Source organism: Melospiza melodia, chromosome 15 (assembly GCF_035770615.1).
Source record: "Melospiza melodia melodia isolate bMelMel2 chromosome 15, bMelMel2.pri, whole genome shotgun sequence".
NCBI lineage: Eukaryota > Metazoa > Chordata > Aves > Passeriformes > Passerellidae > Melospiza > Melospiza melodia.
The window spans coordinates 13,559,583-13,573,354 of record NC_086208.1 but is presented as its reverse complement, the minus strand read 5'-3'; the positions used below and the strand labels follow the sequence as shown (position 1 = coordinate 13,573,354).

At 45.8% G+C, this 13,772-nt stretch overlaps 1 protein-coding gene across 3 annotated transcripts in view; it reads right to left on the bottom strand.

Moving 5' to 3' along the window:
• The window catches only part of NTRK3 (neurotrophic receptor tyrosine kinase 3), a 208,628-nt gene that overhangs the window by 42,258 nt on the left and 152,598 nt on the right, over nucleotides 1-13,772 (bottom strand). For all 3 annotated transcript variants that reach the window (XM_063169867.1, XM_063169868.1, XM_063169869.1), the window contains exon 13: nucleotides 1,593-1,723. In XM_063169867.1, the coding sequence (XP_063025937.1) occupies nucleotides 1,593-1,723 (131 nt within the window). The remainder of the gene's footprint in view (nucleotides 1-1,592; nucleotides 1,724-13,772) is intronic.

The window sequence follows — 13,772 nt, the reverse complement described above, 5'->3', positions numbered from 1 at the left end:
TGCCACTCCCAGAGCTGGCAAGAAGCCAGATTGCAGGGCCCTGCTCCAGAGCTGGAGCTGTATGATCTTGCAGGATGAAAGGCACTCTGGAGATGTAAGCTCATAGTAGCAATTAACAGAAACAAGTTCGGATGCTGTTCCTGCCTACATGCAAATGAAACTCTGAAGAGACTGGGGAGCCAGGCTTGCTGGGGGATGGCTGGCACTGACAGGCGGGTACCAACCCTGTAATCAAACAATTAATCACGTGGGTGTCTGCATGTCCTCGGCTTTCACCACTCTCAGAGGTGAAAGGTGCAATCTTGTGTCGCAGACATCTTTTTATGAAAATCTTCTCTTTAGGATTTTTTCCTTCTGAGAAGCTGAGGCGCCTCAGGAACAAATGTAAACTTTGATTATCTGCTGCTGTGGAATGCAACAGGTGGATCTGTGATTGGTCTCATGTGCTTGTTTGTAATTAATGGCCAACCACGGCACAGCTGGCTTAGACAGAGCGTCTGGGACAGCTGCCTCTGTTATCATTCCTTTCTATTATAAGCTTAGCTAGCCCTCTGAAATAAAACCTTTTCTTCCATTCTTTTAGTATAGTTTTAATGTAATATATATAACAAAATAATAAATCAAGCTTTCTGAAATATGGAGTCAGATCTACGTCTCTTCCCTCATCCTAAGACCCCTGTGAACACCGTCACAATCTTGCACTTCACTGCCGGAGCAAAAGGGGTCATCTGAGCTAAAAAATAAATAAAGGCTAGAGCTGCCAATGATTAGATAAAGTCACAAGTAACTGGATGCCTCCAGCACTTTGGAGAGAGTGCTGGAACCTTTCCCCCTGCAGAGCATCGGTTCAAATGCAGACCTTGTTCCAAGGAGTTGGGAAGCACTGGTTAAATCCAAGGGATTAAACTGTGGCTCTGCCAACTGGTGCCACTTGAGAGGAGAGCACAGCTCTGCACTGAGTGCTCTCCTCTGCCCAGAGCCACACTGATGGGGCACAGCTCCCACCAGGAATATCACAAGGATGCAAGCAGCACAGCACAAGCCAAGCTGAGCTCGTGTTGGCTTAAAATACTCAAAACAGGAGCAACCTGTGGCTAAGCAAGCAGGAGCAGAGTGGAGCCAAGCCGAGTTGCTTTGCCCATCTTGCAGCAAATTGATCCAAGAAAATTGGCTCGTCATGCTTAGCTTTCATTGCTCATTTCTGCTGAGGCCTTTTCATGTTTCAGCTTCTGCATGTTACACAAAAAGATAAAATCCAGAAGGAGCAGGGCCGCGGTGCCTGCTGGAGGGAGTTGGATCCACACTGTGTGCTGCAGCTGCACAGGAGCTCAGCTCCCAGCCCAGCCTCTCCTCCCTGCCTGTCTCCTGGCCGTGTCAGCAGGAAGGGAGGCTTTGGCACTGCTGAGAACAGACAACCTTGGAGCGAAACGCTGAAACTTTGTGTGACTAATTGGATTTACCACAATCTCCGGCATCAGATAAATCTCCACCCCTGGCCCCCAGCCCTCCCCTGCTTCCCTTTCCCACACAGGCTCATCCAGTCTCCCTTCACTGGCCAGCCCCTGCCCTTCTCTCTTGCCCTTAGCATTTACCTTCACTGCCACCAGCATTTTGTCGTTGGTGGGGCTGAGGTTGTAACACTCGGCCAAGAACACCTTCCCAAAGGCACCTTCTCCCAGCTCCCTCTTCAAAACGATGTCTCTCCTCTTAATATGCTGGACATCTGTTGGAGGGAGGGGAGGAACAGGGAGAGGGTTGAGGGGAAGAATGAATCAGGGTTAATTCAGCGAATGGAAAACAACTAATTCAATTTTCTTGCAAGATGCAAGGGAACTGAAATTGTTTCGCGAAAATATCTACGGGGATCTTTTTACCCACCCACCCACAGAAGGCAGCCATCTCTGTGATGGAGTTAGTCCCATGCAAAACATCTGTGAAGAAAGTACTTGAGGTTTATCAGTTCTCATGACAAGCTCGTGGCATGCTTGTCCTCAGGGGCAAATTCTGCTACAAGGACTTGAATCTCTTTGGAATGATCCTGGAAATAATCCATCTCCTGTGAGGTGTAGCAAAGGTCACATCCTTCCAATGAAAGGCCAGGTGAGATTAGAAGGCCCTGTTGAGTTTTGCATTTCAACTGGGATTAGTTTAAACTCGAGCAGGACGGATTTTTGAGGCTGAAGCTTGATAAGTCAAAGCATTCCTGGGAGGAGGAGGAGCAGTGACCCCAACATTCCTTAGGGCATTAGCAGGAGCTGGCTGAAGTGCTGGAACTGCCCCACAGCAGGACCCTGACCCTGCAGCCTCCCCCTGCACAACTGTTCCCTCAGAAAGAAGGTCATCCCAGGACACCATCACTGGCACAACAGATGAGCTGAACCCATTAGTTTCAATGATCCTTCCCACTGACATTTAGGACAGCGAGGACTGACAGAGAATAGCAACTGAGGATTCAGGAAGAATCACCAGAGCAGTAGCTTTAATTTACCAGAGGTACAGAGGCCAAGGAAAAGTGGTTTGCTCAGCTAACAGGTCATTCCTGAGGATTAAATCTGCCCAGATACCAGGCACCTGCAGGGGCAGGTTAGTGACTGTGGGATATCCACTGACTCTGGGTCATTATCAAATTCCACGGGTGGCTGGGAGAACTTGTTCTCTTTTGAGGACAGCAATAAGGCACAGCAAACCTCTAAGCACCTTCGTGGCATCACAGCACCCCTAGAATTCCTCAGCAACACAAAAAAGGGGGGGTTTTAATGCTTGGAATGAACTGTAGAAGCAGTTAGAGATGCACAGCCACCACAGCATTTTCTGAAGGGACAGCACCCGAAACTTCATCTCTGTGAGCTGTCCTTCAGTGGAGCTTTCCATCACCATGAGAACTGTGGCAGCACAGACCACTCCCAGCCTCAGCCTGATGGTCATGAAGGCCAGTGGAGAGCTGTGCACTCTTCTCCAGTGCCCAGTTAGCAAAAGCTGATGCATGAGAGGTCTCCTCAAGCAGAGGCATTACATGGGACAGTGCCCTCTTTCCACTCACGTGTGATGTTCATAACCCTGAATCTGTTTGCTTGTAAACCGGATCACTTTTGATCCTTCTCCATCTCTTCCTTGTGCCACAGGAGCTGTAAAGGTATGTCCCTTAGATTAGGTGCATTTCCCTGCAGATGAAGGAGGTGGAAGTGACTAACTCTGGGTTTCAGACTGGCTGCAGGGACACATCACAATCTGCCACCAGCTCCTGCCACCCAGACACCCATGCAGGTACCTGTATCAGCCTGAGGGATTGCACAGGCACCACTGAATGCATCAAAAATCTAATGGAACACAAGGATCCTAATGGCTTTCATGCAATTAAGGTTTTTAATTAGGAGCTCAGAGGCAGGTTTATGGAGCTGCCATCCCCGGGCCCTTGGCTTGCTTGGGAAGATGGATGCTGCAAGATTGCACAAGCAATGGGCCTTGTAATGAAAGACACCTCTCTGGGAATTCCCATTGACCTTTCTTAATTGTTCAATAGGCTGAAAACTGTTTCTTACCTATATTAATAATATCAGTAACATTAAGGCCCACATTGGTAGGCACATCCAAAATGACTTTGGTTTTAAACCTGCAGTGACAGCCAGGGAGAACAAATCACATGTGGACTTTGCCTTCTCTACCTGGTTTAGCTGAGTGTTTAAGGAGTACCTGGAGAAATCTGAGATATAATGTGTTGAAATGTAAAGCAATGAACTTGGGTGAGGAAACTCCTAATATAAGAAGAGCTCAAATGGCACCAATTTACTTAATAGAGTAGAGGAAAAGGGGTTTATCCTCTTTGGCTTGGCAAACATTTCTATAGCACTCACCACTACATTACCTTGGTCTTACTGTGTTGTAAACCACATATTTGCATTCTTGATCTCCCAAATAGCAGCAATCAAGAAAGCTGTAAGGAATGATCTTGTACTAAGAGAAGCCCAAGGATATTTTTAAAAATTCAGAAATGTAGCAATTACAATAGGATTGTCCCATTTGGTGTGGGATGAAGTTAAATAGGAAACAGTCTCAGAAAAAACAGCAATACTATTTAAGAATTTTTACACTTCTGATGAGTAACACCATGAGAGAGGCAAACCTCTCTTTCTAAACTCTCCAGGGTATTGTCCAAAACTTTCGGCTCCCAATGTTTCCTCCCAATAACATCTTAATAAATTATCAGACATTTCTGAGAGCAGGCATCCAAACTGTGTAATTACATCTATATTATTAAAATAATATCCCATATGTCTCTGAGACCAGGTTTTACAGCTAGTTGTTAAGAGTCACCTGAGAAGTTTCAGGGAGCATTCATATGAAGAATTAAATGTGGTATTATGGCAGACAGAGTTGAATTGAGGGAGAAGCAATCCTTTTGCAGTAGTGGACTTGTGTAGCACTGTTGGATTGAAAGTTAACTTGGGTGGCTATAAAAATAAAAGGGTCATGAAGTTAAGTAGTTTGACAGCAACTGGACAATCTTAATGTAGAATCAGAAAAGTACATTTCCTGATGGCAATTTCTCTCAACCTCAAATAGACATAAATTTTGCTTCACAGTATTTTAGGCACAAATGGAATAATAAGTGAGTTATAATAAATTGCTTTTCCACATGCTAGAGGCCTAAAGTAGTGAAGTTTAGATCAAATCCTTCCCTTTACGGCGAGATCAGCACTATGATTAATTCTAACCCGCTATAAAAGACAGGTTTAACCACAAGGCAGTGACAAACCCCGTGTCACAGCGTGGCCAGCAGCATTATTGTGCTCACCTTGCACCTCTGTGCTCACCCATCCTGGCTGTAACTCACGAGGAAGGCCAAATAGCCATGAAAGATGCTGTGCTGCAAGGGCACCTCGGAGGTTCATCTGCATAAATCTGTTTACCTGCTCCTGGAGGAAGCCGAGCCCTGTCTGATAAACAGCTGGTGTTTATTTGTTTTAGGCAGGCAGTGCTGTGCTAATCTGTCTCGGCTGTGTTGCAGTCAGCCCTGTAGACAAGGTGGATGCAAACTGCCTCTCCTGAAGCACCACTCTTTTTGTTTTTTTCCCTCCCTGTGTACCATTTACTTATAAAAACAAGACAACAAGACAATTCATAAGAAGATCCTATGCAGAAGCCACAGCAAGACCTGACAGGAAAACAAGCAGAATTGACAGCATGATGTGAACTCGTTCAAAGCCACGCTGTACCTAGGGGAAGGATGTGAGTGCCTGACGCTGAAGTAATTCCACTTTACAATGAAACACCTTCCAGTCCTTGGTTTGGGATCAGTATATTTTTTCATGACACAGAAGAAAAGTTGGGCAGATTCCCCACCTTCCTCCTTGTCCATCAAGATTTAACACACAGAGAAGGTGTTTCAAACTTTTGCCTTCACTGTTGTTCTGAATATCCCATTAACCACATCAGAAAGCACCTGACCTGCAGCTGGCTGGAAATGGCCCATAACTTTAGCTCAATGATGGCAGCATGGGGGTAAGTTAGAGCATTAACAAATGTAAGTCTGGGACCCACTTTCACACATGCAGATAGTTTCCCCTTCTCTGGAAAAGCCAACGCAGAAGGATGGCAGCTTTGCATCTGCAAAGGGATCTTTGCCTAACCACCTCTGAACCTTTTGCAGGACAGATGATTTAATCTGTGCTTAAAGTGAATTTAGTCAGAAAAGTGGCTGTCTGAAACCAGAAACTTCTTCCTCCCCATCACTTGCTCCCACGTGTCCTTAGTCATGTCTGTTCCTCTCCTCGAGACAAACACCTTCTGGTTTGCTAAACTTGTGAACCCAACACAGCCATGGGATACTGGGGAAGAAGAAGAGGGAAGATGATTAATTCTGCTTTCCTCAAGCATCAGTCTACCATGTCCCAGTGGGTCGCTTCTGCACTGGCCCTTTGACAGAGCCTGGAAAAATCAGAACTTTTCCAATCCCATCTTTTACTCTCATATTGCAGAGTGTCTCTATGTTATGGCAAGGTCAAGACAAAAAGATCCCAACTCAACCTCCAAATTCCAGGTAGAGCTCATGGACCTGGTAATAGACTGTGTCCAATGGAAACACCTTGTTTTGAATAACCACCACTTTTCAATCACATGAGCAGATATTGGGAATCTGTATGAGTACATTTCATGAATCTAATTTTCCAATTACTGTCTCATTTCTAAATCAGTCCTGGGCATCAGATGAAGAAGAGATGGGTTCAGTGACACTGCAAATTCTGCATTTCAAATTCCCGTCACAACCAGCATCTTTGAAACCATGGTTTGCTAATACTCTTGAATGCACATGATTGTGTTTGGACACAGATGACTACAGTAGGAGGAAATGGACAAATCAATCTCCAGAGTAAACCATGAGCAGGGCCAGTAGCTAAGTTAGAGCAAACTGCAAAACTACTAATGCTGGATCATTTACACCAGGTCAATTTCAATTGTTAAATTAATTTCAATTATTTCCTCACATCATCTTTCAAACTCCCAAATAGCTAGCAGTCTGTCTTCTTGTATTTCCAGTGGGTTTCCTCACCCTGGACTATTAATTCACAAGCAACCTGTAGCTTGCTGGTGGAATAGACCAAAATTATAGACGTTTCCACTTTTAATTTTGCTGCCCTCTTTATTAGAAGATTCCTCTTCTTGCCTAGAAAAGACCAATATCAATTTTTTATAAATTTTTCTTCTCCATCCACATGTGACCCTGTTTTCCCTAAAGGTAGGTCCTTTCCTGCACCTCTCCATCACCAGCTCCTCTTTCCCTTTTCACATCATGGCATTTCTTCTCTCTGTTTCTTCTTCTCTATTTTTTGCCCCTCTTCCTGTTCAAGCCCTGTTTTAAACCTGACTTATTTTAGATCTGTTTCTAGGGTATCCTGATTTGGGTCTGATCCTGGGCTCTTTCTAGATATGGTCCTGATTTTCATAAGCAGCTAATGCCTCATTTGCATCAACAGCACTTTATAAATGATAACAACAATGACATTTTTCAGCAGTGGCTGAGTCATTTGCTGTAACAACTAATTTATGCCAAAGAATTTTCTCTTTTCTTTCTACATAAGTTGTCCACAAAAAGGTAGCAAAGTTCTCACTTAGTCAATGTGATTCATTCATTTCTTCCTCAACACTGCTGGAATAACTCTTGTGAATAAATGCTGCACAGCTCCGCTGCTCCACCACAATTAAAATCAAATAAACAGAGCTTAAAATTTACACTGGAAATCTTGTCACCACCAAGCAGAGAGCCCTTCATGTCAGGCAGTCAATCACAGCCTGGATGGGAACCAAACTCGATGAGTTACCCAATGTACCTGATCAGAGCAGAGCGCGCACATTGGGCAGGATCAGATTAAAAAGCCCTGCCACTGGAGGGCTGGCAAGGCATTCTCTCACAGATTTGTCTCACAGGGAGAGAGGATAACACATAGGCAGGCTGCACAGAGCCCGAGTCTCCCTCCTCACCTGGTGCAAATCCATCAAAGTCAATGGAGGATATTGATTTCAATCACGGACTGCTGTGAAGTACATGTAAACAAAGGCAGAATTAGTCCCACATCATTTTAAAAAATGGAGACATAAACAGGCTGTTTCTTATCTCTGCCTGGACTCCAAGTAGGTAGCCCTTCACTTCTGGTGGCTTCTGTCCCAGCTCTGACATGAGCCACCTCTGGGAAAGGGCCCAGGTACACGCTCCAACAACTCGGCACGGTGCCCAGACACTGGGTCTTTGCCAAGTCCCTCTGTAAGGCACCCTTCAAGGACTTGGACTCAAAAAAGTCATGATTAGAAGCACCAAGCAGTTCTGACACAAATCATAGAGATTTATGTAAAGCATATCTGAATCTCTGGGAACTTGGTGGAGCAACCACAACCTTCAGCTCACTTAACGATCATACTCCTTCATAAAGACTTTAAGAGAAACCTCTTTTATGTTTCTGCAGTTCTTTTCATTTTTTCACCATCCCCTTCATTCCTTGGGAGCAGCACAAGGCATGAGTGCAGCTCCCAGGTGGGAAGGAGGCTTTATTGCTCAGCTGACCCAGCAGACCCAGAGCTAATGCACTACATGCTGCTAAATGGACCTTGGTAAAAAATAACAGGCCTTGACGCATTTAGCTGGACAATCTTGGCTAAAAGAATGATCCAGTTATACCAATCTACACCAGGAGCTAAAGTTCAGTGCAATTGAGCTCAGGGAAACAGGAGAGGAGCAACCTCTGCATTTGGAAATACCTGACATCCACCATTCCCAAGCATACCCCTGGCAATCAGGACATCACCAGCTCCTCTGGCTTTTGCTGCTGCAATAGCAGATGGAGAGGAAGCCCTGACCCGAAGCACTGCCTTTCAGCTTCCAGCTGACTCCAGCCAGCCCTGATTTGAGGGAGAGATGCTGCAGAAGAGCCCTCAAGCTGCACAGAGGGGTGTGATTTGCAGCTAATCCAGTGACTGGATTAGCACCCTCTGAGCTGCAGCACCAGCTCCAAAAGCAGCCACACAGAGACCACCAACAACAGTGCTCATGTACAGTGCTCTTGGAGCTGAAGGGAAATGGAAAGGGAGTTTTTGTGCGTGTGTAAAAGAGCTGATAGAAAGGCAAAGCACAAGCACCCCTTAAACCAACAACTCATCAGAAGCGACTCCAGAGCCCACCAGGCTCCCTCACCAAAACACCCTGACAACAACCTGGAAGCAGGTGGCATTACCTGGTGTGACATACCTGCAAAGTTTAAACCCAAATCAAAGCAAATTCTCATTTACTTCATGGAAAAAAATAATCTGAAAAATAGGAAAGTTAGAATGCACTTGGCACCATTCCACACTCATTTTTTAAGCAAAAACTTCTCTCTGACCTTAAACCACCTGATCTTCCTATTAAAAAAAATGCAAAACTTCAAGCCCTTCTCATCCATTTCAGTCCCATAAATCTGAGTACAAACCACTTAGCAATTATTTTATGAAGAGAGCAATACAAAGTGTCTCATGGGGGCTGAGCAGTCTCAGCTGGGAAGCACAACACTGCACAGTCCTGCAGAACGAAGTTACCCTGGAGAGAGATAAACAAAAGGAGATAAAGCAAGAGGAAGGATCTTGAGCATCACCCCCAGCCTGACAATGACCACAGCAGCAAATGAAAGAACCCTTCAGCACATCCATGCCTTGCACAGCAGTGGGTTCTTGCCTTTGAGTTAGAATCCATCTCCTCCTCTTCCTGCAGATTTATGATTTTCTGGAATTACTCAAGCAAAAGTTAATATCAACAGGACTTTCCCTTGATCCAACAAGGTAAATCTCTTCACCTGAGCTGTTGTCAATGATTAAAAAGTTCTTTAGTATGGAGACCTTGAAGACTTTACCAGAAGAAACCCAATGCTCCCAAGGCTCCCTGTGGCCGCCAGGGTTGGGGTTAGGCAGCAGGCAGCTCTAAATGGGCTCCCAGTTGTGCCCCACTCTGCTTAATCTGCTCGTGCTCAAGACACATTTCAAGATCCTCTCAGGTTAAGGCTGTCCCTCTGGTCCCCCTTGCTATTGTCACCCCTGCAAAGCCTGGGGACAGGTTCACCCTGTGCTTGCCAGTGTCTCTGCATGCACCAGCTTCTTCTCAGCTGGCTCCCAGGGGAACACAAAACACTGCTGATGGGACCAAAACCTCCCTAACATTCCAGGTAAAGGCTTAAAAAATCTTAAAAACCATTCAGTGATTCCTGACATTATCTGCACCTTCCTGATTTCTGTCTGACACTAGGCTGGAACAACAAACTTTCCAGCTTCAGCAGCTTCTGCCTCCTTAGGCATCCAGCACCAGCTTCTCATCCTGAGGGGACACTCAGGCTCTGCCTTTTGTATACAAGGTTAGCAGAAAGCTGGCACCTTTTGAGGATGAAGACAAGAATATCAAGGCATGGGTAGAGGGGGGAAAGGGCGGCAGAGGTCTTTGCACTGGGTGAATGCTCCAGAGCCCCGTGACAGCCTATCACAAAAGGGATCTTACACAAAACATCGTCCTCACCAACTCATTGATACACTCCAGCAGCTCTTGGAAACAGGGACTGGGATTCTTGGCAGGGTGGGAGGAAAAGGGAAAGGGAGAGGAGAAGGGAGTCTTTCTGGTGAGCATGTTTTCTTTCCACCAGCCAGGCCCCTGGGTCCCCTGCTGCCAAAGCACTCAGAATAAAACATTAATTCAATACCACACATTTAATTACACATTATTTGAAAGTGAATTTATTTAACAGAGGAAAATAGTCTTCAGAGAGCATCTGCCTCCTTCAGACTCATGCGTCTGCAGGGAGGGGGGCTTGGAGAGGAGATAGGAGGCATAATGGTTTGTTTTACATCAGCAGCTATTGCTGTTCAGCTCATCCCTTGAAAACAGGAGATTTTAAGGAGATAGAGTTGTGTTTTGCAGCAACTTACCAGCTGATTTGATTTTCCAGCTAGTTTTCACTTGATTGGAAAGTGCTGCTGCAGACAGATACCACTTGTCTTTCTGTTTTACTATTTTTTCCAGGGGAAAGGAAGGATTACTGGTGGAGGGTTGGAGGGCGATTGGCTGCCCCTCGAGGGACCACGTGATAGTCAGATTTCAGGCTTAAGGCTTCAACAACACAGTAATCAGACACTTAACAGCATCCTACTGCCGAGATGGATAATCACAAGAAAGTGGGAAGTGACCGGGGCTCAGCAGCAGCCTGGCAGCTTGGGGAATGTCTGCCAGCAGGAACACAGAGCCTTACCTTCCATCCTTGAGTCAGAGGGGCTCAGGGCTAGGGATTGCCCAGCCTGGGAGCTGGCTGCATGGCTCTGCCTGCTACAGCAGGGCCAGGAGCCTGGCAGAACCTGCTTTCAGCAGCGTGCAGCCTCACATTTCCCCAGCCAGAGCTCCGCTGCAGAGATAGAGCAGAGTCCAGTGCCTCAGTTTCCCCAGCCAGCAGAGATGGAGCAGACTCCAGGGAGCAGCCCCTCCATGTCTGAGCTGCTGCAGGGCCAGAAATGAGTTCCTGGGTCCTTTGAAGGGAGGAGTTTGCTCATATTGAACTCAGCCTGAGTTTTGGCTTTTGCTGTTCTCTTGCATCCCCAGAGTGTCTCAGCAGGCAGATGTCACACAGAGCTGGCTTAACTGGTGCCACATGAGACTTTCTCCCATCTTTCTCCCTGATCCCTGTAGTGGCTCTTCACTCTCCTTGATTTGGGACCACACTGAAAATCTCCCTTATCTCTGCAACAGCCTTGATAAGACTGCACTCCCCCTCGCCCCAAGCAGACACAAAAGTGTCCCAGGCACCACCACTGCTCCCTCCAAAATGTGCCAGCAGAGCTCAGCCCAGCCAGTACTGACCCCCACAGACACCCCCTGGTCAATCATTGCCCTTTTTGGCCCCAGCAGCCAGATCTTACTGCTGTCATCCCCATCCCAGCCATCAACCCCAGTGCCTGCTTGCACACCCATGCAGATATTGCAGCACAGGTTCAGGTCACAGCATTAACCTTTTCCTTCTAATTCTGAGTATTTAAGGTGTTTTGATACTGCTGTTTCAGTGTTGTTCAGTCACTGCCTTTATTCACAGTTTGAAGGGTCTAGCCCACACCATAATAGCTAAAAAAATTCCAGATGTATTGAATATGTTCTGGAAAATATGTGACTATTAGAAGGGTGGCACTAAAGAAAGAAGTATGGTTTGGTAGTGGTTCAAACTAAAACTGTGATCTCCATTATAAAGTACAGAACAAGAACTGACCTTAAAGTTGGGTGCAAAATGACGAAGTATTTTTAGACAAAGTGCAGCTTCCTCCAGATGTGAAACTGCATAAAGACTTTCAGAAAAATCTGTTGTGACAGAATTCCTGGACCATCTCAAAGCAGAAAATTTGGTGAAAGAGCCTTGTGTTCTGCATTTTCCAGCTAGAGCTCCAGGCAGGTTGGAAGTGCTGCTGATTGTTACTGTCCTCGCCACCATCACAAAGAATAAAAGGAAAAGGACAATTTGAAAGAAATGTAGCATCATCTCTTTGTATGTGTGTGTCTATAAACTCCAGGTAGTAATATCACTTCTTGCCCCATGCCAAATCATTTTCCCACCAACAACTTTGCTTGGTGGTCATTAAAGGAGTGGCTAATGCAGCCAAACCCATGGAACAAGAAAATTCCAGACGTGAGGCCACATGGAGCAAAACCATGAGGTGTTGAGAGACAGATGTCAGGCTCAAGTTATGATTTTGTTAGAAAGTCTCTCTCTAGTTTGCCCAATTTCCATCTCCCTCCTTCCTTCCCACCTTTCTCACAGGACCGACACGGGAGCTGTTTTTGTGTCTGTGCCTTGATGAGGTGTTCCCTCAGATCCACATTTTCCTAACACCCCAAATAGACCTTGCTCTGCCTTTGTTTCTGCCTGAGGTTTCCTTGGCTTGTTCTGCCTGCACATCCCTTTTTCCATCTCAGCAGCTCCTCCTGCAGAAGGAAACCCCTGAAGGAGGAGTAATGTGAGACAGCTCTGCCTGCTGGGCTCTAAAATTACTGTGGTTTGGGTGATCTAGGCTATTGTTAAGAGGCAGCAAATTATGCAGAGAGGGATAAAGAGGAGGAGGATCATACAAAGGAATTACTAATCTGATGGGGAGAGCAGCTGGTCCTCATTTAACCTCCAGGTCTGTGCATGATTGTGCCTCTTTGCCCTGTGCCTGACTCACAAGTAGCAACTAATTTTGTGCTGGTGCTGCTGTGAGGCTGCACACCAAGAGAAATCCACTTTTCCTCCAAGGTTCTCCTTGCTATAGGAAAAAAAAGAGGGGAGAAAGGAGCTCCACCAGTACCCTGGCTCCATCCTGCAGAAGAGGATCCCTAAAGGCAGCAGCTCAGCCGTGCATTGACTCCAAAGCTGCTCCATGGTGGGATTCAACTTGTTCCCCAGGCATTGCTGTGCAGAGGCAGTGTCCAGCCAGCACCACCTTCCTCTCCTTGGCACAAACAAACCTCTTTGGGCAGTGAGAGGTGAACCAGAAAGAGGTCTCCTTGGTTAGGCTTTGAAAATCCCTCATCACCAGGAGGTCAGCACTGTTTAAGGAGCCACGTGCTCTTGTTAGAGCATCCTTCCCTGATTGCTTCACTCTGTCCCTTATTGTGGTTGTAAAGGAAAATCCATCCTGGGTTATTGTCTCTGACTCTCCCAGCATGGGGAGAACACAGGGTGATAAAACAATATATATTTGTCCATTTTTCTGTCTGCCATCCTTCAGCAATGTCTCACACGATTATGAGCCAGATGGTTGGGGTGAATTTTCACAAAATCCTGCACAAATTTCCATGAGTGCAAGAGGGGGGGGGGAAAAGAATCCTACAGTTTTCTCCTGTGGCCAAACATCAGTGTCTGCACCAGAGGAAATATGCCCAGTTAATTCTTCTTAAAGACGCTGGTGAGACTCAAGAAAACATTCTGCAGTGCTGGTAGCCTCAGAAGACATGATTAATTGCAGATGGTGAAAAGGTGCATGTTCAGCTTTAACTAACTCTGCTTGAAGACTGGGTGATTGTTAAGTTGGTATTCAAGGCACATGTGGAAGGCAACCTATGAGCATCTTCAGCTACAAAACCAAGATATTATGTATATATGTATATACACACACGCATATACTTTATATATATGTCATATATGGCTTAACAGTTTAAATTTAAATGTGTATTATGAAGTTTTACAGCAAGAACATACTGCTAGTGGAAAGGACCAAAATCAGCAAGATTTCTGGGGAAGGTGGGAGAGAGT